This window comes from Mizuhopecten yessoensis, unplaced genomic scaffold (assembly GCF_002113885.1).
Source record: "Mizuhopecten yessoensis strain PY_sf001 unplaced genomic scaffold, ASM211388v2 scaffold10757, whole genome shotgun sequence".
NCBI classification, from domain to species: domain Eukaryota; kingdom Metazoa; phylum Mollusca; class Bivalvia; order Pectinida; family Pectinidae; genus Mizuhopecten; species Mizuhopecten yessoensis.
Window position 1 is genome coordinate 124,799 of NW_018408706.1, and position 25,868 is coordinate 150,666.

At 35.7% G+C, this 25,868-nt stretch overlaps 2 protein-coding genes across 2 annotated transcripts; both read left to right on the forward strand.

Annotated features, from left to right (window-relative positions):
- LOC110462183 (glycine-rich domain-containing protein 1-like) lies at nucleotides 1-19,861 on the forward strand. The gene is made up of 4 exons (XM_021516023.1): nucleotides 1-98; nucleotides 11,446-12,976; nucleotides 13,548-13,701; nucleotides 19,654-19,861. The coding sequence occupies exons 2-4, from the start codon at nucleotides 11,502-11,504 to the stop codon at nucleotides 19,783-19,785; spliced, it is 1,761 nt and encodes a 586-aa protein (XP_021371698.1). The 5' UTR covers nucleotides 1-98; nucleotides 11,446-11,501; the 3' UTR covers nucleotides 19,786-19,861.
- On the forward strand, nucleotides 1,537-4,415 carry LOC110462184. Its single transcript, XM_021516024.1, has 3 exons — nucleotides 1,537-1,751; nucleotides 3,457-3,642; nucleotides 4,112-4,415. Exons 1-3 carry the CDS (start codon nucleotides 1,673-1,675, stop codon nucleotides 4,276-4,278), a joined length of 432 nt encoding a protein of 143 aa, XP_021371699.1. The 5' UTR covers nucleotides 1,537-1,672; the 3' UTR covers nucleotides 4,279-4,415.
- Nucleotides 19,862-25,868: the final 6,007 nt, after the last annotated feature.

The following is a 25,868-nucleotide window of genomic DNA, read 5'->3' on the forward strand; positions in this document are numbered from 1 at the left end:
ATTGGATATCATTCATCTGTTAGCCTATTTACCAGTGCAAGAATGTTTTGCATAGAGGCTGTATAGTGTAGCTGTGAGATATGTAGAGTCAGTGACAGGTATGTACACATTATAACATATATATATATATATTAAATTAGAGTCTGTAGAAATAACAGGGGTTATCAGGGTTAAACACTAACTTTTTTTGCTTGGTAGTCCACAGGACTAGTTGAATAGTTTATTACTGTTCCTTCGTCAATGACAATGTAACTAGGCCTAGTCCAAGATTTCCTTGTAAGGAAACATCGCGATCTACAGCACGAAACATAAAAAGTGATTGACTGTAGTGGACTAAAAATAACTACTGCCATAAAAATATGGTGAAATTTTAGGAAGTTTTTGACAATTATCATGGAATATATCTTATTTTTAGCAGTTTTCTAAATTTCAAAAAGGAATAATCTTATTTTATAGTTAGATATTTCACAACTCCAAAGGACCAGTTAGGTTAGGTGATTCACTAGTCCTTGCTGAAATCTACTAGTCCAGAGGACTATCGACCCCTGGTTATAACTGATTCTTTTAACCTACTCTGTTCCCCAAATGTGATAGTATTAATTAGGCTAATTGACGATCCAATCGTTTCACTAAAAACCGTGTGTGCATAAACCTCGATCCCTCTAATCTTTAAACAAAATCTCAGACTAGAGCATAATTAAGTGTTAGTCTTGCTCAAGTCCGATTTTAAGGGCGTTCACAAGTTGTTTTTGTTGGATCCTCAGTTTAAAACATGGGGTTCGGGTAGGTAGTTTATATCTTTTCTAAGTATAAACCTATATTTTATTCGCAAGAAACTATAGCAGGGCCCTTTATTCCACCAGATCCATGTATTACGTACGATGCGGAGATTATAAAATTTTACATATCTGATTCGATATGACCGTAGCCTGCATGCGGGGGAGGGGCCCAGTACTTAGTATAGTACCGGGGCAGATTATAGGCTCAAAATGACCGACACTGAAAACAAAACTGTTGATTATGTAATTATAACAATCATCTGCGAGAGTTAATTCCCCTTAATTGATTGTGAATGCCACATGCCTACGTAGAGAAAGACTGCTATTTTACTTACATACATAGTCATTCCTTTCCATCATAAATACATATATATAGTGCTTACACGAACAGCTACGGTTATATATTTCCTCACTACGTACCTTTATTCACATTTTCTATCTATTCACTTGAACTCAAATAATCAAGATGATTTTTTTTTTTTAATCAAAATTAGCCTTCGGTCAAACAAATAATAAATCAGGAGTGCGGTAATTACCGAAACCGCTTTCAGATCTGATTGTAAGACCCTAATACACTCAGTGGCGGATCCAGGGGGGTTTCCATGGTTTCCGGAAACCCCCCCAGCATTTTTAGACAAAAAAAAAAAATCCCAACAATTTTTTTTCTCAATTTTTTTGGTTGTTGCTGTGGTAAACCGACAGTAGATCTACCGGAGTACCACTGCAAAGATTTTTTTGGGGGTTTCCGGAAACCCCCCTAGCATTTTTTTTTTGCCAACCGATGTTGCCGTCCCGGAGTAGAACACTGGCAGCATCAAGAGTTATTGCCCTTCGAAAGAAACTCTTCATTTACTGAACAGGGAACCGCCATATTTGATTTTGTTATTTGCAAAATGGTACGTAGTCGGCAGAAGTTTTCCAGCAAAGATGCGAAAGGCGTATCGGCGATCACCAATTTTTTCAGACAAACAGGTAAGGTCAAATGAGATCTTCATAATCATGTATCTTGATATAAATGTGCAAGCGCGCGTGATCAGGTAACGATTTGTACAAATCTGCCGAGGTATGGCTTCACAAATCATGCATTTTGACCCGTGTTCTATCTGATCTATTTAATGTTTTAGATTATTTTCGTGTTCGGATAAACACTTGTATGCGTCACATTAACAGATTGTTCATTATTTCGATAACAATAGGTCGCTGTTTATTGATAAATTGATGATGCAAGTTGCAACGAGTTATGATAGCTCCGTAAACAACTCGGATAATCGGCGTCCGATTAGACGTGTTTTATAAAGAATATTTACAAACAAGTACTCGAAATCATTACAAAAAAACATTTCTTTTAAAGTTATTGCCAAAAATTATGCATATTTATAGATTTAATTGGTCACAACGGCACCAATGTGGCGTATTGACTCAATCGTTATTGGCTGGACTGAATATAGAAGGCGCTATATAAGTATATTTAGAGCTCGAACCTGTCCATTACTTTAAAAAAATTATACAATACAGAATAGGTAGGCCTATTGTTTCATTTAAAACGCTTGAATTCACTACTTAGTACATTGTGATCTTGTTATAATTCACCGCCATAATAGGAAACAAGTCTTCACTATTGTTTCCTATTTTATTTGGGTCTTAAGTGTTTTTTTATTTAATTTGTTTTGTTTTTGTTTTAATTTTTCCTTATCTATATTCACTGGCTTCGTATCCTGTTTTTTTTTTTTTTTTTAAATGTTATCTTTCTCTAGTAAATGAAAAATAACACTTTTATCGAATAGATATTTCTCTATACTATATATATTTCACTGGTAAAATGTAATAAAATAAAATTATTTAGTGATAAAATGTATGCGAAGTAAAACAAATAATTTTTATATCATCACATAAAGGTGTACCAAGATCCATACTTTTTCTTTCTTATGTTTGTAACTTGGTTGAATGTTCTAGCCTATATATGTTTGTAAGTGTATATGAGTGTGTCTTGTTGAGCTATGTATTAAATTTATGACCGGAGAAGACTTATATAGGCTTAAAGTTTCCATATTTACCTCAAGGTAAAGTTTACGATGAGATGTCACACTTCTTAACCCCGATATAATTTTCATAGCTTCAATTTGAACAGATTCAAGCATACTAAATTCTCCAATGGTACAGTTATTCCAGATAACATCACCATACTCAAGCACAGGTCTTATATAAGAATAGAATAATGTTTCCAATGATTTTCTATCAATTTTATATTTAGGCATTCTCAATATGTTTAGTCTAATACAAGCTTTATTAAAAATATCATGAATATGATCCCCCCCATGTACCTTTAGAATTAAAAAGTAACCCTAAATGTTATATATAGGCTAAGCCTGTTGTCTCATCCAATTTTTCATTTTTTTGTCCAATAAAATTTGTTGAAATCCATACTGATTGATTGGTCATTCCCTACCTACAGAGTTCTCCAGGACATCCTAACATATATTGTTTACAACAACAAAATATCCCCCCCCCGCAAAAAAAACACCCCAATTGATAATGATATTGCAGTTCTTACAGTAATATATGTCTTACTGATGTGTACCAGCAGACTGGTTATTACATTGATTGAAATATTATAATAAAGAGGCTTAATAGTCTGTTTTCTTAATTGTTACTATATACATATATATTATTCTTTCAGATCATACAGCATCCTTATGTCATCCCGAAGAAAGTCGAACGTCGCGTACGTCAGAAACACCAGACATTGACACATCAGACACCTCCTCATGTCAGCCAGAATCAGCTTGTATGCTGGATTCCTTCAACTGCCCTGGGTCTATAATTACCACGACAGAAGTCAGCAATATCCCATCAGCCTCATCAGGTAATTAAAAGCATAACCAATTTATATGATTATGTTGCACAAACACAGATGTTTCAATAAATAACCAAACAAAGCAGAAAATGCTATGTAGTGATAAATGCAACATTGCTCTAATAATTAGTCACTTTCCATTTAATCAGAACACATCGGTTGATATGATATAATTAGTATTATAGTATAGATTTATCAAATAAGAAGTCGCATAAATGCCATGTATAAATGTATTGTTATTGTAAGACAAATAAATGTCAATGGTTCAGGTTGTTTTGATGATGTATATGTGCCCATTATGTGGATAAACATATATATGTTAGCAATAATTATATGATATATCCTGAATATATTTTGTGTTAAAAAAAGTCTTCCCATGTTGTAAAAAAGACATTTGTATGTCCCCATCTTATGTTTTAGCAAACTTATTAATTAAAATACTATTTACTTCAACTAATGTACAGTCTTTAATTTGCAGGTTTTGGTATTACCAGTGTTGAAGCTACCAGCGTATGTGATGGCAGTGACCGGGATTTGTTTAAATACATAAACAGAGTTTTAAGTAGAGAGGACATATATTTATTGTTGTCTTGTGTAGTGTTTTTATTGAGGTCTTTTAAAAATATTAATTGGTTTCTTGTGTAGAGTATTTATTGAGGTCTTGTTAAAATGTTTATTGATGTCCTGTGATAGGATATTTATTGAGGTCTTGTTAAAATATTCATTGTTTTGTGTACAGTATTTATTGAGGTCTTGTTAAAATATTCATTGTTTTGTGTAGAGTATTTATTGAGGTCTTGTTAAAATATTTATTTTTTGGTGTACAGTATTTATTGAAGTCTTGTTTAAATATTTATTGATGTCATGTGTGAGAGTATATGTTATACATTGAGATGATGTGAGAATGACTGAAAGTAATTAAATGAGATCTTGTGAGAATATTTATTGAGGTCTTATGATAGAGTATTTATAATATTGTTATATTTGGTGTTAAGAGTGTGTATATGTGAAAATGTTTGAGGATACATGAATGAATGTTGGTGTGTGGGTGTTAGTGGGTGTGTGTGAGTGAAAGAAGGATGTGTACATTTTCTTCATTTTAGAATTCATCCTTGATTTATTAAAACATTCTGAATGTCAATTACTAGTTTGGTTGTTATTTGATGATTCCATGAACAATTGATGTGAAGCCACTAAGAACTTGAAGCATATACTAAAGCTATACAAAGTCTTAAGATAAGCATTAATTACTTACATAAAAAAGGTCATTTTTATTACTGTAGCATCTTTGTATAAACTTCCAGAATGCTTCAAGTAATTTTGGTACTGTCAATTTTGATGCAAAATTCATATAAAACAGACAAATTTAATAAAATGTGAAGGCAGATTTTCAGTGGCCAGAGAGCACCATTTCACACTTAGGAATAAAAAAAAATCCGGGGGGGCATGCCCCCGGACCCCCCTAGCAGACTCCCTCGCTTCGCTCAGTCGGTTGCGTCGCTTCGCTCGGCAAATGTCTCACCCCAAAACTTTTGGAAACCCCCCCAGCTTTGCGTCTGGATCCGCCACTGTACACTCCTAAAAACTTTGGTTTAATTCCTGAACACCTAACCACTAATACATTGTCATTTAAAGTAGAATAATCTACCGTAAAATTCACCTCGTCAATCCGGACGTCCAGTGGTTTTGTTGGAAAAACTGCGGGATTTCACACAATATCGACGATTTACAGCGGAAATCATCTAGGACATCTTTCTAGAAATGTTGAATGGCGGAGACAACTTATACCGAATACAGAACGAGTGTAGGAAATTGAAGTTAGTGGAAATAAAAAGATCGTAAAAGGTTAGCAGAAATAAAACGATAGTAAAAAGAGAAAGCAGAAATAAAACGATAATAAGAAGTTAAAAGGCCTAGCAGAAATAAAAAGATAGTAAAATATAGTTCTATCTAGACATTGCTCATACAAAACACCGGTAGGACTTAAAAAATAACTTCATTACAATTTATTCTAAAACTTAATGCTCTTCGCGTTAATTCTTTATTGTCTGAAATCGAACACATACCCGAATTTCTTAATTCAAGAAATCACAGTCTTACAAGGGACAGTGATACCTTACTAAACAGTTACATAAATTGTAGAAGATGAGTTGGGCAGGTATTTCATAATACCGTATGTTTAGTGTTATGCAAATATACTGCATAACATTCCTTGTTGTATGCCCTTTAGTTGTATTTAAAATTCTGACATCTAATCCTTATAATGTTATATTTGTAAGCACTAACTGTGAGTATGCAAAAATTGAAAAATTTGAAAAATGAGAATTGTATAAATGTACAAATTGCATCCTAGCGAAAGGTGAACGCCGACACATCAAATCAACATCGGTACTCTAAACCAACATCATACCCATTCCTATAGCTTATAATCAATACGACGAAGTCCAACTTGTACCATATATCACTTTTATCAATCCCGTAGCTTCCTTACATAAACTATTATGATGCGGAAATTAACCATTTTCCCGAAGATTGATTTTGGTAGACTTTTTAATACAAACTCAAATACAATCAATTAAAAGGAAACAGTCGTAAAATATTCTGTTGCAATTTTCTTGAGGTTAAATTACAGAATGACCAGACTATATATAATTACCAAAGCCTATATACATAGTGTGACCTGTTGAATGGCACGCGTCAACTCTATTAAAAAACTGTACGTGCAACTATATGAAATCTAGCTACTGAAACAAAAACTTTTTTTTTTTTTATTTCATTGTATATCAATGGACGAAGGCTTGAAACCTCTAGGTTCGTATCAACAAATATCTAACAAATAGTTTGTGTGAGTTTCAATAGCGGCATTATACATTTGTAAAACATAGTCTTATTGTGTTTCACGTATCATAGATTGATTATTTGAAATGTTCGTCAATTAAAATTTCAAACTCACTTAAATTGTTTGAGCATGAACACAACATGTACAGGTATATCGTCCCAAGCATCTACGACTTAAAATGTGAAAAAAAATCTCCTTAACTCGGTGTTGCATCGGTTTTTGTACATCTTGGAATTGTGACCTGGTGTTCTGCCATTCAGATTTATACCAAAGATTAACCAAAAGTGATCCTTTCATCCAAAATTTTGTTAGTTATTTAAAAAAAACTACTATTAAGTCCCCTTTATCCTTATTTCAATGTTAGGAATTGTAGAACGTTCAGATGCTCTCCAATGGAATTCCGAAAGTTCTTTTTATCCTGGTAAGAGTTTGGTGGCTATTCGCTGATCATTCTCTATTAGTTGTATGTCTTTAATTTCTTCTAAATGTGGTCTGAAAATCGATTCATCTATATATCTGAAGGATTGGCTTTGTTGATGAAATATTGCATTTATGTTCCGAAGTCTAGTTTGTCAGTCACCATTACACCAAAATCTTTTTCACTGGTAATGCTTTCTAGTGTTTTTTGCTCGCCATTCTGGCCCGTAAGATGATAGCTTCTGTCATCGAGGATTGATTCTTTGATACGGAATACTTTACATTTATGTGAGTGGAATTTTTATAACTTGTCGTATGACCATATTTGGATTTGATCTAAATCTGATTGTAGATATATCATATCATCTTAGTTACTGATCTTCCGGTATAGTTTGGTGTCATCTGCGAGGGAGGGAAATGTACATGTAGTACGAACAAGATGGGCCCCAACACTCTTCCTTGAGGAATTCCACTGAGGACGTCAAAGGCTTTGATGATGATTTATGTTTCAACACATTTTGATGTTTATTACTCAGAAAGTCTTCTGTCCATTTTATTGTTTTATGGCTGACCCCATATTTATATTGCTTAAATTGTATATAAGGCGATGATTTCTGTACAATTCACTTTGTTTTAACTTGATATTCACTCGAGCTTCCTCTGGTCCTGACACCAGACATAGACATTTTGATAGATAGATGTTCCACACCAGGCATCTATCTGTCAAAATGTCTAAGTCTGGTGTCAGGGACAGAGGAAACTCGGTCTAACTAGACATTTATAACTTTTACAAAAAAAAATCTTCTACCTGCTGCGTGCCACTCCTACTTGTGTGTTTATGACGGATATTTCCTCCGATCACTTTGATCTATTGCACTTTTATTGTATTGCAATAAACCGTGTTAAAACAAAAATGGGAGCGGCTGTTAAGCTGATGGTTGATAACAATAGGCTTACCGTCTAAAAATATATCTAAATCCATTGGTAGTGTCAGAAGCAATCGCTAGTTGAAAGCGCTGGGTCAGATAGCCGGCGTCGGTCTGGTATCTGTTTGGCGACAGCATGGGTTTCCCGCCAGCTTAACAAACACACATCTATTTAATAGTTTAAGTACCTTAATGTCGAAAGATGTAACCTTTCCGAATAAAGTATCTTGGTAATGATACAGTACTGAACGTATTCACATTGGGTACATTACACGGTTACGATTCCGATCATCACAGACAGAACGTCATCATTTATGTAACAAGTATTTTTAGTTTTACTCCAGAGGACACTCATGCAAGTTTATAAATATGCGCTAATAATGAACATTTCTTAAGTAATCATCAATGGGTTTGGTGCTGGACCTTTATTATTTTATTTTGTTTACATGTTATTGGTTCCATTATATACGCCTGCACCTAGCTTTGTGGACATGAGTTCTGAAGAAAGGACCTGTTACAGGAACAAAAGAATTTTGCCCACAAAGCAATTTAACCATTACTGGGTTATATTTGTAGCTCCCTAAAACACGACCCATGAGATATTTTTTTTAAATTAAAAAGGTCCCCAGGGCCTGTGCTATGAACTATTTAGTGCCGCCTTCGTAAGGTGTACGACAGGGTTCACTTTTTTGTCCAAAAAACTATCAAAACAATGTTTTACGCTACCAAATAATATTATATTATTAAAAATAGGATCTGCTGCAAATTATGAACTGAAATATGTAAGAAAACATTGCATAATAAAAAAGTAATAAAAAAAAACCTCTAAAAATGTTGGTATTTTCATACACGTTTTTGCTACATCAATTGTTTTACGGAAGTAAAACACCAATTTCCGGTTCTTGTACACCAAAAATATTTTAATATTATTTGGTGCATTATGTTGAGATACGATAGCGAAAAGTTCAGAAAATTTGAGAACCGGTAAATTTGTCATATAAATGTCAAATTGTAGCAACGTCTATTTCCAAATAAAATCCAACAACCTTATGACCTATAGTCATGTTTGATAATTTAACAATACGTCGCACCAATTTATTATCGCAACTGATCAAATTTTCATCAATAAGGTCTGCTGCTCATGATGAGCCCAACTATAAAGCTAGATGTTGCAAAATAAAAAAAGTTATGCAGTCTCACACACATAAAAGTTTAGTATGTTATGTACATTTTTAGTTGTTTCGCATCTTTACGGAAGTGATAGACATATTTCCGGTTTTTGTACACCAACATACTTTGGATATTATTTGGCACATTATGCTGACTGACGATAGCAGAAATTTCGAAAAAATCGGTAGCCGGTAAATGTGTCATCTTAAGGATAATATGTTGTATGACCAATGTCAAAATAAATCTTCAATAACTACAGGTCATCAGCTGAAGCTGGCACCTGGCTATATCACAGAACATCAGACAGATCGGGGGTGATTATGAGATATGGGTGTACCAACATGCTGATGACCTTCTGCGAGGCCAATTACATTCTCGCCACAGGTCGCAGGCAAAATACAATGTCTGGATAGAGTTTGACCTACACGCATCAGAGGATCCTGTCAAGGCATACTATTGTGTGTGTCCTGCAGGAAAGACTCATGTCGCATTAATACTGTATTATCTAGGATACTATACACATTTAACAGATACTTAAACGCTCCAGCCTAAAGCTCGTAAATTCAGAGACTGCATATTGTGAATGCATTCAAAAAAGAAATTTTATTCAATTATAGCCTTTGGCTGAGGTCGATACCTGGATTTATCAACCCGAGAAAAGATATAATGACCGAGGACGCAGATAAATCCAGGTATTGACCGAAGTTAAAAGCTACAATTGTTTTATTATTTTACAAAACAGTAATGCAAGCAATCTGAAAAAAAAAAGAAAAAAAAAATATTCGGAAGTGGGATGGTGCATTGTTTGGAGACACGTCATAATTCTATTTTTATAAACACCCAGTCCTTCAACAAAAATCACGCGCTCCAAGTCAATATCGGTTTTTATCGGTGAACACGTGATGCACTTCTGGCCAATCACTTGTCGGGAATAATATGAAAAAATAATAAGACCTAAGATTGAACTGAGAAAGCAGAAATCAGAAAAATGTTTTGAATGACGAATTTTGACTATGTGTTGTCAAATTAAAAAAACAACAACAGTAAATACAACAATCCATGAATTGAAAACTATAACTCTCCTAAAAAGAAACAATTTTATGGGCTAGCATAGCTTCAACATATTATACTGGTACACCAAATGTTCTGACAAATTGCCTAACTTTTGCTGTATGCCCCCTTTAACCACCTAGTTTAGTTAAACAGTCATACTCTACTATAAACCATATCATCCACCTTGATAGTATTTAATTTATTGGAATGATTTTGGGTTAATTATGAAAGAATTGCATTGATCTGAAGTTATTGAAGATTTATTTTGACATTGGTCATACAACATATTATCCTTAAGATGACACATTTACCGGCTACTAATTTTTTCGAAATTTCTGCTATCGTCAGTCAGCATAATGTGCCAAATAATATCCAAGGTATTTTGGTGTACAAAAACCGGAAATATGTCTATCACTTCCGTAAAGATGCGAAACAACTAAAAATGTACATAACATACTAAACGTTTATGTGTGTGAGACTGCATAACTTTTTTTTATTTTGCAACATCTAGCTTTATAGTTGGGCTCATCATGAGCAGCAGACCTTATTGTTGAAAATTTGATCAGTTGCGATAATAAATTGGTGCGACGTATTGTTAAATTATCAAACATGACTATAGGTCATAAGGTTGTTGGATTTTATTTGGAAATAGACGTTGCTACAATTTGACATTTATATGACAAATTTACCGGTTCTCAAATTTTCTGAACATTTCACTATCGTATCTCAACATAATGCACCAAATAATATTAAAATATTTTTGGTGTACAAGAACCGGAAATTGGTGTTTTACTTCCGTAAAACAATTGATGTAGCAAAAACGTGTACGAAAATACCAACACTTTTAGAGTTTAAGATTTTATAACTTTTTTATTATGCAATGTTTTCTTACATATTTGAGTTCATAATTTGCAGCAGATCCTATATTAAATAATATAATATTATTTGGTAGCGTAAAACATTGTTTTGATAGTTTTTGGACAAAAAAGTGAACCCTGTCGTACACCTTTGGAAGGCGGCACTAAATAGTTCATAGCACAGGCCCTGGGGACCTTTTTTTATTTTTTTAAAATATCTCATGGGTCGTGTCTTAGGGAGCTACAAATTTAACCTAATACTGGTTAAATTGCTTTGTGGGCAAAATTCTTTTGTTCCTGTAACAGGTCCTTTAATGTTTTAACTGGTCAACAGTTTTCAATGGTTTTCTTTTCTGTCATTATTCGTTTAACAAATTGGAAATGTCAGAGTTTGAAATTTAGTTGTAAGGACCTATACGGCTTTGAGCAAGCTGCTGACATCCTCGAGGACTGTCTGTTTATGAATAGTATCGATTAGAAATAAATCTATATCTACATAAATGAGTTTGTGCGTTAAGTGATACCTTGACATCTGGTTAACCTTTTGCAGATAAACATAGAATATAGGAGGGAGTACCAAACAAGAAAATTCCATAACGGTGCATAATGGACGTACATGTTCATAATAATGATGCACAAGCTAAAGAAGGCAAAGCGGCCGTGGAGGAGGCGCGTAAGCTACAGTTTAGTTTTGACTTGGTAGAGGCAGTGCTTCACCATGTGGATTTTCTTAGCAGAGTCGACCAGTATTCTTGTTTGCGCAAAGGAAAACATCTTGAGGAAGCCCTGCGTAGATACGAAGAGTTGTGGCTTCCACTGGCAGCTGAACATAAAGACAAGGTGCTGTCGGCACCGTTAGACATTGAATGGGTTTGGCACTGTCATATTCTGTCCCCACTTGCATACAAACGCGACTGCGAATCGTTTGTTGGGGGAATAGTGAACCACCGTCTGCTGAGTAGACAAGACCGGAACACAGCTGTAGAAGTGTCGAAAGATTTGTGGATGCAGAAATATGGAGAGAAAGAGCCGTTTAAAATACATCTGCCAATGGGGAAAGAACTTAAGGAAGAGGAGGGAGAAGACTGGACATTCACGTCTCAGTTGAAGTATGATGTGAGAGCTGCTGCGGGACGTCAGTCCCTCTTCTACTACAACGTATCTCTGCCTCACTACCGGGACCGCCAATTCATCGGCAGGTGCGTGCATCGCTACCAGCAGTTCTTATACTTAATGACATTGGTCAAGAAAGCATTTCTGGTACCATGCTACGACAACGATCTAGTTTGGCACACACATCAACTTTTCCCAGTGACTTACCGACAGGATACGGAACGCATTCTGGGAAGAGTATTGAACCATGACGATTCTACTGATGACAGGTCGCCTGGTTCTACGTTGAATAACTCATACGCAAACACATGTAAGTTGTGGAAGGAGGCATTTGGACAACACTATAGCTCCCCGGGAGCGATGTACCGGGGACCAACATCCAGGGGCACAATGTCCGACTTCACGACAAAAGAATCAGACATCGATACAGAAGAACTTCCTATATCCGTTTTTATACAATGCATAGCATTGCAAACGAACCCGGCTGGCTATAAGGCCAAGTTTTCTGTACTCATATACCGTTCTATCGCAGGAACCTCCGAACGAAAGCTGATAGTAGAACTCAAAGGACCCAACTTGGTATGGTCAGTGGAACAGTTGAAAAAGGCAACGTTCAACATGGAAAGAGGCGATGCGTTAGATTTCGTTATGGTTAAGAAATCTGGTGTATTAGGTCGAAAGGAGGAGGTGGCATGTGTGACGATTGAAAGCGCTGCAATTTTCAAACATGTGATTTACAGATATCAGTGTAACTTCACTAAAGAGATTGCATTTGATTCCGAGGACTTTGAGAACAAACTTTATGTTGACGGTGGCGTTAGAACGGTCACTGCAACCCAAGTCTGGTCATTTGAGGCTGGTGACTTTGGGGAATATAAAGAGCCAGCTAATTTTGACCTAAAAGACCCTTTACAGAAGTGGCAGGATGGAGAAGACAAGTGCTGTGCCAGCAGCATAGCGGACCACAGGTAAATATGTACACAATGCTAATAGCTGTAAACTGTAGCTTACTGATACCTGTCCCACTGCACTGCGGTTTTTCGTATGTACAGTAACCTCCCCTTAATATCGTTTATATATAACTGTAGCACAGTTGGCCAGGACACATCCGTTGACTAGGAAGCTCACTCAGTGAGAACTATAGTGAAACAATCTGAAGTCCAAGGTTTGAATACCATTCTAGCCCGCAGGGTTTTTAGTTTCAGAAGACTGTTGTTGATAATATTTTATTTGTTTCTTCGTTGCTATATTTCCATTTGCTGAAAGTGCCACAAGTCATAGTTTTCTTTTAAGAAATGATTTCTTGAAGCTATAGTCATACTGGGAAAACTAAAGCATAGTTACAGGTTTTACAGTGGTACTGGGATCCTTAAACTATTGTTTTTTGTAACGAACTTAAGATAATCTGAACCGAATCAAAATAAGCCTGACCTAACACTGACCATTTGTTGTAAAACATTATTTCTGAAGATTACGTGTCTCGATGCATCTTGTTCAGTGTGAGATATACATGTTTGAATCTACTGGTTTCTTTTACAGACTTTTGGATCCTTCTGGGCAAGAGGTTTTCAAGGTGCGCGTGACACACAATGTCAATCATATCCGGTCGTCTGTCCAGATCTATGACGCCGGAAGTAGATTGCTTACCTTGGCAAACCTTGTAGACTCAAGCCAGCTGCCACTTCCGGGACAGGTAAGTAACAATATAAATTACACTCAAGAAAGGAAGCCGGAAGTTGTAATCATTAGTTCGTCTGGACACCAGCACTCGAGCACCTTTACAAGAGCTACTTACCACAGCAAGTAAATAAACGAACCACTGAAATATACTGAATATATCTCCCATTGGACAATTATTACAAAAGCGTCATTGAGTCATGTAACGTTTTCATTACTTTATTTAATAATATAACTGTGTGATTCAAAGTAAGTATTCATTTAAATGTGTGCATGGGATCAGCATCGGGAAACTCTGCCAAAATCGTTTCCCCAATGCTTATATAGAAAAGAACCTGCAGGAATATAGGATCTATTGATTAGAATGTTTTCTTAATCTGTCTGATGGAAATTGACTGGACTTTAAATTCTTAAAACTAAAACCACTTACACTTGCAGGTGTTCCCGACAGTTTCTTATTTAATAAGTTCCACGGTATTTAACTGACAAGCACACCAGAGCAATTATGGTAGAACAAATCTGTTGTGTTCTACTATGCACGACCTACTACTGAATTTACGTATAGATGACATTTCAACATTATAGGAAGTTTCTCCTCTTGTTGCACACAGGTACCAACATAATCACCTACTGTTGCAGCATAGACCAAGTAAAAACCTACAAATTTTCAAATCAAGATTACCCACGCCCATGTTTAAAACATAGACCAGCCACAATACTACAACTTTGAGTCCTCGCCTACCTTGCTCTATTTCAAAACAGATGTTAAACACGCCTACTGTTGTAACATACCTACATCGTTATGGAAACGCTTTCCTTGCTTTATTTCAAAAGAAGATTAATCACAAACCTTCAACTAAATGGCCTCGCCGACCTTGAGCAGAGCTATTGGTATAAATATGTTGACAGTAAACTCAATGACCTCGATTTGAAAGAAGACTTGTCCTGTACAATAAAATCTGCTGGGTAGGATTTCGAAGTCTTTAAAATACGCAGCGATATTGTTTTTTAATACTGTTTGTATGCTATATATTTCTTTTAATGCGTAACAGCTAGGGACGCGTTTCAGTAATGTTTAAAATACCGACAAGCTATCAAGTAGCGAGTACTCTAACTTAATGGAAATTTTCTGTTTTAAACTTGTGCAACAATTAGCATACAGTACTAAAAATGAAAGAAAAACAATCCAAAAAATCCCCAAAGTCTTATATTCTTTACTGTTTTGAAGTAAATGGCGTCCGCCTAAATTATTTTACTTACGTTTGCGACGGCATATTTACTGAGGGAAAACTCGATTCGGTGATGTAATGTAAGTTAAGGTAATGTAGGGTAAAGTAAATGGCACCGCCATATTTACATGTACTTCACTTATATTTGAAATGTGATGCATATTCAATGGGAAAAACTCGATTTGGTGATAAAAAAATAATAAAACAAATCAAGTTGGTAAAGCGAAAATCTGTTTAAGCTTTGAATTGCATTCAATGGCCATTCATAGTCAACACGGGTGTTATCTGGAACGGCGTATTCCATTCAGCGATACAGAGCGTCGTGTAGAATTTGTGTGTCAGTACTTGTTCTGACTAGGAATTAGAATTCAATCATCAAACTTGATTATTTAGTTAAGGTTAGATTAATTTTGCTTCTTCAAAAATAGAACAGCAATGTGCTAGCAAAGTGTTATTTGATGCAATGTTCGAACATTACAAACATTGCGCTATTAAGGCTGAACTAAAGGCTTTAGTTACACGCAACGGTTGGAATAAATGTCCAAGTCATTGCTTGTTAAATCTTTTTATACTTGGTGTATTTCAAATTTCTGAAGGATTACTACAAGGATGTCCGGTATATGCACGTATGTTATCCCTGCCAGACAATACACTGCGCAATTATTGATTAGCTAGAACCAGTTTTAGTAGTAGAAGTTAGAAAGGGAAAGAACTAATTATTAAGCTGTCCGTCAATTAACATATTTCCCTTTCTGATGTGTGTATGCAGGTCACGCTGTTGTCTTTTCATACAGACCTTGAGTTATGATATTGTCATTTTTTGCTAACGCAGTTGCGAGATTTCGGTCGATTATATGTCATCCATAATTTCATTAGTTCTCCAACCTAAATGTTTCGAAAGCCACCAGGAGCAGTGTTAGTATAATCCTCTGGTAAAGTTCATTGATCAGAAATAAGAAGCGAATGCGAGGTAGTTTGAATATGATGGACATTTAAAAGATCATCTGGAGTTGTATAAGATTTTTAAACGTAACAGTACAGTTGGTTGGAACATTATTTAGTAGATAACTGTAAACAAAATCGATCTATGACGGCGATTGTTATGGTGATGCAACATACCAATCACTATTGTAAACCCATACACTAGTGTTAGACGGTACCACTGTACACCCCTCCACTAGTGTAAGACGATGTCACTGCAAACCCCTCCACTAGTGTAAGACGGTGTCCCTGTAAACCAATACACTAGTGTAAGACGATGTCACTGTAAACCCCTCCACTAGTGTAAGACGGTACCATTGTACACCCCTCCACAAGTGTAAGACGGTGCCATTGTACACCAACCCACTAGTCTAAGACGATGTAACTGTAAACCCATACACTACTGTAAGACGGTACCATTGTAAACCCATACACTAGTGTAAGACAAGTCAATGCAAACCCCTCCACTAGTGTAAGACGGTGTCCCTGTAAACCCATACACTAGTGTAAGACGATGTCACTGTAAACCCCTCCACTAGTGTAAGACGGTGTCACTGTAAACCTATACACTAGTGTAAGACGATGTCACTGTAAACCCATACACTAGTGTAAGACGGTGCCATTGTACACCCCTCCACTTGTGTAAGACGGTTCTATTGTACACCAACCCACTAGTGTAAGACGGTGCCATTGTACACCCACCCACTAGTGTAAGACGGTGCCATTGTACACCCACCAACTAGTATAAGACGGTACCATTGTACACCCCTCCACTAGTGTAAGACGTCGCCGTTGTAAACCCCTCCACTAGTGTAAGACTGTGCCATTGTACAACCCTCCACTAGTGTAAGACGGTGCCATTGTACACCCACCAACTAGTATAAGACGGTACCATTGTACACCCCTCCACTAGTGTAAGACGTTGGCATTGTAAACCCCTCCACTAGTGTAAGACGTTGTCATTGTACACCCACCAACTAGTGTAAGACGGTACCATTGTACACCAATAAACAATTTCAAGACGGTACCATTGTACACCCCTCCACTTGTGTAAGACGGTACTATTGTACACCAACCCACTAGTATAAGACGGTGCCATTGTACACCAACCCACTTGTCTAAGACGGTGCCAATGTACACCCACCCACTAGTGTAAGACGGTGCCATTGTACACCCACCAACTAGTATAAGACGTTGCCATTGTAAACCCCTCCACTAGTGTAAGACGTTGTCATTGTACACCCACCAACTTGTGTAAGACGGTACCATTGTAAACCAATTAACAATTTCAAGACGGTACCATTGTACACCCCTCCACTTGTGTAAGATGGTACTATTGTACACCAACCCACTAGTGTAAGACGGTGCCATTGTACACTAACCCACTTGTCTAAGACGGTGCCATTGTACACCAACCCACTTGTCTAAGACGGTGCCATCGTACACCCACCCACTAGTGTAAGACGGTGACAATGTACACCCACCCACTAGTCTAAGACGGTGCCATTGTACACAAACCCACTTGTCTAAGACGGTGTCATTGTACACCCACCCACTAGTATAAGACGGTACCATTGTACACCCCTCCACTAGTGTAAGACGTTGCCATTGTAAACCCCTCCACTAGTGTAAGACGTTGTCATTGTACACCCACCAACTTGTGTAAGACGGTACCATTGTAAACCAATAAACAATTTCAAGACGGTACCATTGTACACCCCTCCACTTGTGTAAGACGGTACTATTGTACACCCCTCCACTTGTGTAAGACGGTGTCATTGTAAACTAATCCACTATTGTAAGACGGTGCCATTGTAAACCAATCCACTTGTGTAAGACGGTGCCATTGTAAACCAATCGACCAGTGTAAGACGGTGCCTTTGTAAACCCCTACACTAGTGTAAGACGGTGTCATTGTACACCAACCCACTAGTGTAAGACGGTACCATTGTACACCAACCCACTAGTGTAAGACGGTGCCATTGTACACCCCTCCACTTGTGTAAGACGGTGCCATTGTAAACCAATCCACTAGTGTAAGACGGTACCATTGTACACCAACCCACTAGTGTAAGACGGTGCCATTGTAAACCCCTCCACTAGTGTAAGACGGTGCCATTGTAAACCAATCGACTAGTGTAAGAGGGTATCATTGTACACCCCTCCACTTGTGTAAGACAGTGCCATTGTAAACCCCTCCACAAGTGTAAGACGGTGCCATTTAAAACCTATACACTAGTGTAAGACGGTGTCTTTCCCACTAATAGAACTCATTTCATAGTCTTGTTTTTGTGATGGCCTCTAAATTAGATTAAAGATACCATACATATTTCAGTCATAATCGTCACTAGCTGAATATAAGAAAATCTTTTAGCATACCAACACCTAATGGAGAGTGTTTACAAGTTTTCACTGCTGTCAATGTCAATTCAAAACAAATGTTTTCAGAGAAGCGATATATTGTGTTCATATTGTGTTCATATTGTGCTTCATCAATTCTATTTGCTTTTTAATGGTAAAAAGAACATATCATGTTTTACAATTTAGCTCAAAACTAAATAAAAATAAACCAGACCATATCATGCCTAAATCAACAGAGTACCCTGAATGCCTAAAACATGGCATGTAATCAAAGCAAACATGACAGTATTCAGGAGAAGACTTATATAGGCACTGCCTGTTGTCTAATCCTTTTGTAAATTACAATAAAATTTGTTGAAAACAAATATGACATTATCAATTTCAAAGTAATTAAACAGTTGTTTCTCCATGCATGAAATCCAACATCGCAATTAATCGCTAATTTATGGCCACGTTAGAATAGAAAGTTACGCGTACTCGTTAGTTTTAGACTCTGATATCAAACTAGTATTGTTATTATATACATATATGTCTTCCGCCCCGCCGGACATCAAACTAAAAAAACTGTTCACCATTGTACTGCACGTACTAAACCTAAATGCCCTGTTTTGAAAACATGACTAGTCGCTCACCGAATCCTTTTTCTGCAGAATTCGCGATTCGACCTTATTTCACATGTTGCCCGCACAGTTTTGAGCTCGCCCTTACTATCACGTGTTTCCCGCACAGTTTTGAGCTCGCCCTTACTATCACGTGTTGCCCGCACAGTTTTAAGCTCGCCCTTACTATCACATGTTGCCCGCACAGTTTTGAGCTCGCCCTTACTATCACATGTTGCCCAGACAGTTTTGAGCTCGCCCTGATGTTATTCTTTGTCAATTGATCATGCTCGAATGGACATTTTCAACAACTGTGTCTTCTCTTTGTCATTGGCATCACCTCCAAGTAAATAGTATACTAAATGTTGATGTGCAAGTATAGTACGTTATAATGTTTATGTTATTTATGCAACACCAAATAAGAATCTTGACGATCAGTTCAAGTCGAAATCTATCAAACATTAAGGTCAATTCTATTTTCTGAAACATTGCTAAATTACTAAGTTCTTTCAGTTACACAAGTACTTTCTGGTGATAAATATCTGCCTAATACTGAAAATAGGATTGTGTTTAATTGTGATATATTTTATATCAGATCCAAAAGACTTTGAAATAGCTGAAATGCTTACCCTTCCTTCTATTTTTCTACGTATATATTCTTACATTATGTCATTATAGTTTTAGCATTGGGTATGTCTTTGTTTTAGATGCCATAATGGCCCATACAATGATACTATGTAAAAAGCTGTTGACGTATTTATTGACAGTTTGAATGTGCTTCACTGTTAATTGTTACAGGTATCTGGCACCGGACGTGACGTATGTTTGTCTCCGTCCAATGGCGAACGTGCTTTCCTAGTCAAAGATAACCATGGCGATTGGGGTGTGATTGGAGGCAGATGGATCCCAGGTCAAGACAAAGGTAGGTAGACCTAGTTTATGGATAAAATGACACAAATAAAGTAAAAAAGGCAAAGCTATTGTTACATAATGGTAATTTGGAAAAAGCAAGGAACCCTCCTGGTACGTATTGGCTGCACATTTCAAATCCCCAACCCTAGAATAAAACACCAAGCCATACCTAAATATAACTCCATCCTAAATCCAAAATATTCCCCCCCCCCCCCATTATTCACAGGATTGTCACATGTTTTACCTGTTTGTGTTTCCTCTGTCACACATTAGGGTATGATATATATTACATGCAAAAATACTTTGGCGTCACGAGAACGCTGAAATATGATGTCGCAATCAGCTTTCGACCGGAACGTTGCAAGTCATGGCAGAAAACAAATGGCAAAAGTAATCACCCTTTACTGTGATGGTATGTGAGTTATATTAAAACCCTTGGGGTGATATAAACAAGTCATGGGCATGAAAAGTTCTACCAGAAGTTGCGTCAGGGTCTGCCTCCGCACTTAGAGACTTAATCTCCGGTCATAAAATTTTTGCTGCTGACATTACATCCCATTTATTAGCTGTACATTTGTTGGGCAAGCAGATTGGTATACACATGTGCTACCGAGGGTGGGTCTGGGGTCATATCCAAATCCGGAGAACTTAGTCATAGGGTCATAACAGAGAAAATTTTTGAGAGAATCACTCAAAACCATATGTACAAATATTACTTCTAGGCATTAAGAGGCATACATAATAATGCTGTCAGAATTGGCTTTGCCTGATTAAACTTAGTCCCTTGGTCACACCACGGGAATATGTTATATCCCCACCCTTTTAAACTATATACACAATTGCCGGGCATGGAAATACTAAAACATTTGCTACCATAATTATCTGAAGGGCCTGCTTCTGCTCTTAGGGGTTTAGTCCCTGGGCCGTAACATGGTAACTGTGTTGATCCCCCACAACATAAACGGTTGCTGAGCATGAAGATTTGGAACACATATACTTCCTGGTATGTCCGAACCCCAGGAACTTTAAAAATTATGTGAATATTTTGTCTTGATAACTTAAATTAATACACTCTGTGTCTGTTGTGTTATCCAGAATTGCACATGACCTCACTTGTCGTAAGGTGATTGATAGGGGATATTTTATTGTTCTCGTGACAAATTTGTTTCCACGTGCTAGTCGTCATATGCTAGTGATTGACATTGAACACATCCTACCTTAATATGATTCATGAAAGATCATACTCTGGGGTTACAACGGAATCATGAAAGAGGAAAGATGAAACAATTATTTGTATTTTGGGGGAGAAGTGTATAGTGTTATGTTATACAGGTGGTGAAATGCTATATACTATGCGTTACATGCTAACATGCAATCAATCGCTTACGGAATGCCAGAGTACTATTGCCACTGTGATAACAGATCGGTACCCCTCAGCTTTTTACACATACCAGGCCATGCCAGACATTCAATCAAGTTCATTAACAAAATATACGAGATGCTCTTTCCGGTGTTTTTGGTCTGTATTTCACAAACACATTCATTATTGATGCTGCTTTAAAGAATCCTTGTGAAATGTCACCGATTTCCAAACGCAATAGCGCTATAATGTACACTAAAAGGTAACTTCATATGCTCCATGCATTGCAATAAAGGAAGTAATAACGGATTATTTCTATCAAGTATCGAGGAGATGCCCTATCAGTAATGAAAGCTTAGTTCTTCGGTTGATTGTGAAAATGTCCTACATGTGTGGAAGATGAAATGCAGACGTTTACATACCATTTTTCCGTTCCTTTTTTGAAATGAGTAGATGTATTGATTTCGTCAGCGCTTGCTTACTTCCGGTATGTGTCTAGCTCCATCATCTCGCTGTTTTGGGAAGGTAAATTGCTGCGCTTTTGTACCCTATTGACAGCTATCAGCATTTTTTGTGTTAGTATTATGTATATGTTTTTGTATCTGTGCTGTTTCATTTTTCGTTACATGTTTTTCCTCTTCAACCTTTGCAAAGCCTGGCATAGTATTAGTTATACCACATCGAACCCCACATGGCCCATATCACTTATAACTACATGCATAAATTGTCTTATCAAGCTTTAGCGTGGAGGGTGTAACAATTCTGTCTGTTAACTGTCGAGGACTATGTGACTTAAACAAACAAAAAGATGTCTTTTCTTACCTGAGACAGAAAAACTATAATATTTTTTGTTTACAAGACACACACTTTACCGAAGAAAAACAGCAAATAATAAGAGCAAACTGGGGGGGGTGATTGCTATTTTAGTTCTTTTAATTCATATTCTCGTGGGATCGCTATCCTTTTTAATAACAATTTTGAATACAAAGTTATACAAATGAAAAAAGATAATGCTGGAAATCTTCTAGTGCTGGATTTGCAAATAGATAATAGGAAAATTACATTAGTCACATTATATGGACCAAACACAGACAAACCAGATTTTTATGAAAATGTTGCTAACATAGTTGAAGAATTAGATAATGATCATTGTATTATATGTGGAGACTTTAATCTTGTCATAAATCCTACTCTTGATTATGATAACTACAAACACATCAATAATTCAAACGCTAGAAATAAAGTCTTAGAAATTATGGAAAAGTTTGATTTGATTGACTCATTTAGAGAATCACACCCAGAAGCTAAAAGATATACCTGGCGTAAAAAACAACCTCTTAAACAATCTAGAATTGACTTATTTCTTATATCTGAAAATATTTTACCAAGCCTAAAGTCAGCAACAATTGAACCAAGTTATAGATCTGACCATTCCAGTATAACAATTACATTACAGTTTAAGGATTTAAAAAAAGGGAGAGGTTTATGGAAATTCAACAACACTTTATTATTTGACTCAGATTATGTTAAGTCTATCAATGAAACCATTTTAAGAATTAAAGAGCAATAAATACTACCAGTTATAATAAGGAAAACATTAGTAATATACCTGACAATGAAATACAATTTTATAATTAACGACCAGCTATTTTTAGAGACACTCCTTATGGAAATCAGAGGGAAATCAATCTCCTACTCTAGTTATACAAAAAAAACACTTCTCAGAAATAGAAAAAAAACCTTATATATGAAATTCAACAGTTAGAGCATCATAATCAGTACAATAACACATTAGATACAAAAAAAGCAGAATTAAAAGAAATCAGGAAACACAAACTTAAGGGAAGTATGATAAGGTCAAAAGCAAAATGGATACAAGAAGGGGAAAAGCCTAGTAAATACTTTTGTGGACTTGAGTCAAGAAATTTCACAAACAAAATTATACCAAGAGTAGAGAAATCAAATGGTAATGTTATAACAGATCAGTCTGAAATATTAAAAGAAATTGAACTCTACTAAAAAAAAGATAATATACTCGATGAAGACTTAAATATATTATTAAATGAATATGATGTGCCAAAACTATCGGATATTGAATCTGAAGCCTTAGAAGAACCATTGAACATTAGTGAACTTGCAAAAACATTAATGAAAATGAAAAATAACAAAAGTCCAGGATCAGATGGTTTCACAGTTGAGTTTTTTAAAAAATTTTGGAAAAGCATTGGACATTTTATTGAAAGATCTATAAATTATGGTTTTGAGATAACAAACCTATCTGAAACACAAAAACAAGGAATAATAACATGTATACCAAAGGGAACTAAAAATCTAGATTTTTTTTGAAAAATTGGAGACCAATAACATTACTTAACATTGTTTATAAAATTGCTTCAGGTTCAATTGCTAATAGAATGAAAAATCTTTTAAAGAAATTAATCAGTACTGATCAGACAGGCTTTATTCTGGGGAGATATATTGGCGAAAACACAAGACTGATCTATGATATTATGCATTACACAGAGGAAAATAATTTACCAGGACTTTTATTACTAATTGATTTTGAAAAAGCGTTTGACTCTGTCTCATGGAGTTTTATCAGTAAAACACTTGATTTTTTCAATTTTGGTAAAAATATAATTAAATGGATCAACTTATTCCAACATGATTCCAAATCAGCAGTAGTTCAAGGTGGCAATTTGTCAAACTTTTTTAATATTGAGCGTGGGTGCAGACAAGGGGATCCAATATCACCATACATATTCATTCTCTGTGCGGAAATTTTATCAATTAAATTGAGAAATAATAAAAATATCAAAGGTATAAAAATAAGAGATAAGGAGTTTTTACTATCACAATACGCAGATGACACCACAGTCATACTAGATGGCACTAGATTATCTCTAAATTCCACTATTTCAGACTTAAATAAATACGCCAGAATTTCAGGACTGAATTTAAATTTTTCAAAAACCCAAGTGATTTGGATTGGCAACCAAAAATATAGTGAAACAATATACGAGACAAATCTAAACCTATTATGGGGTAATTCCAAGTTTAACTTATTAGGGATAGAATTTGATGTAGATCTTCACCGGATAACCAAATTAAACTTTGATAAAAAATTAGTGAAATTAAAATCATTAATTGTTAATTGGAAAAGACGAATATTAACTCCAATTGGAAGAATAACAATTGTAAAATCCCTTCTGGTATCCCAAATGAATCATCTTTTTATAGCATTACCAAACCCTGATGAAGTTTTCATTAAAAAATTAAATAGTATTTTATACGAGTTTGTGTGGAATAGTAAAACAGATCGTGTCAAAAGAGATGTATTAACAAAATGTCCAAACGAGGGGGGGCTAAAGATGATCAATGTTAAACACTTTATCACAGCACTGAAGTCAACATGGATAAGAAGACTATACAGAGAAACCAATAATTGGGTAAATATGTTTAATAATGCTTTTAATACCGACTACCTAGCAAATTGTGGAATACAAAACATCAAGGCTAACTCTAATAATACAACAAATTTATTTTGGAAGGATGTTTTAAAAGCCTGGTTTGCTACTGTTTTGGCGAGCAAACAATATGAAAATAATATATTGGAAAATCCTTTATGGTATAATGAACATATCAAAATTGGCGGGCAAACAGTGCTCTATAAAACCTGGTACTCTAAAGGAATAACACATGTACATAATATGATTAGACATGATGGATCTATTTATTCACATGAAGAGTTTAATACCAGATATGATATCAGGACAAATTTTTTAACTTATCAGGGAATGGTTGCAGCTATTCGCAAATATGTTGATCGACAGGGACTAAATATACATGAGAGATTATTTTTACCTTTTGTACCTATAAATTTAAAATTAATTTTAAAAAGTACAAGAGGAGCACAGGATGTATATCGAGTACTCATTAAAAACAATACTCAACCAGCTGCACAGGTAAAATGGCATCTCTCATTAGGAATAGTTGTGGAAGATTGGAGATTAGTTTACAAATGTCTTTTTGAGACCACTAAAAACTCAAAGCTTTTATGGTTACAATATAGGATAAACCATAGAATTTTGACTACTAATTCATATACACAAAAAGTTGGTTTAACTGAAAATGGAGATTGTACTTTTTGTAAAACAGAAAGAGAAACTATAATACATCTTCTGTGGGAATGTGATAAGACCCAGGAATTACTCCAAAATTTTCAAATATATTTAAATACACAAAATATTGATTTAGTTTTCGAAAAAATTATGTTTCTGTTTGGCAAATATAGAGATAATCAAAAGGCCCATATAGCAGATAATTATTTGCTACTTATAATAAAACAATATATTTACAATTCTAGATGCTTAAAGAAAGATTTACAATTGAATACTTTGAAAACTCACATACAAATGGGAATTAGAATACAAAATCTTATATACCAACAGAAAAATAAATGTGATGAGTTTCAAAGGATATGGGGCAAATGGTCTCTGTTCTTAGAATAGATATATGTTTTTTTTCCTCTTTTTTCTTTCTGGCCAGCTGCTTTTGCCTTTGCCTAGATTTCCCTCTTTACTTTTTTATGTGTAGGTACGAAAGAATGTTTCTTCACCGCTCGATATATATGTATGCTGCATTATTATGCATACATGTGATGCATTGTACAGTATGTGTATAGGCGTGGATGTGTGTGCAGATGTATGTACATGTATGTATGAATGATGCATGTATGTAT

What these genes read in the sequence shown, in the direction of transcription:
- LOC110462183 (XM_021516023.1), top strand. Translation starts at nt 11,502, where the DNA reads ATGGACGTACATGTTCATAATAATGATGCACAAGCTAAAGAAGGCAAA. An exon ending in AGCAGCATAGCGGACCACAG is followed by an intron (nt 12,977 to 13,547) that starts GTAAATATGTAC and finishes TTTCTTTTACAG; the next exon opens with ACTTTTGGATCCTTCTGGGC. An exon ending in AGCTGCCACTTCCGGGACAG is followed by an intron (nt 13,702 to 19,653) that starts GTAAGTAACAAT and finishes TAATTGTTACAG; the next exon opens with GTATCTGGCACCGGACGTGA.
- LOC110462184 (XM_021516024.1), top strand. Translation starts at nt 1,673, where the DNA reads ATGGTACGTAGTCGGCAGAAGTTTTCCAGCAAAGATGCGAAAGGCGTA. An exon ending in CAATTTTTTCAGACAAACAG is followed by an intron (nt 1,752 to 3,456) that starts GTAAGGTCAAAT and finishes TTATTCTTTCAG; the next exon opens with ATCATACAGCATCCTTATGT. An exon ending in TATCCCATCAGCCTCATCAG is followed by an intron (nt 3,643 to 4,111) that starts GTAATTAAAAGC and finishes TTTAATTTGCAG; the next exon opens with GTTTTGGTATTACCAGTGTT.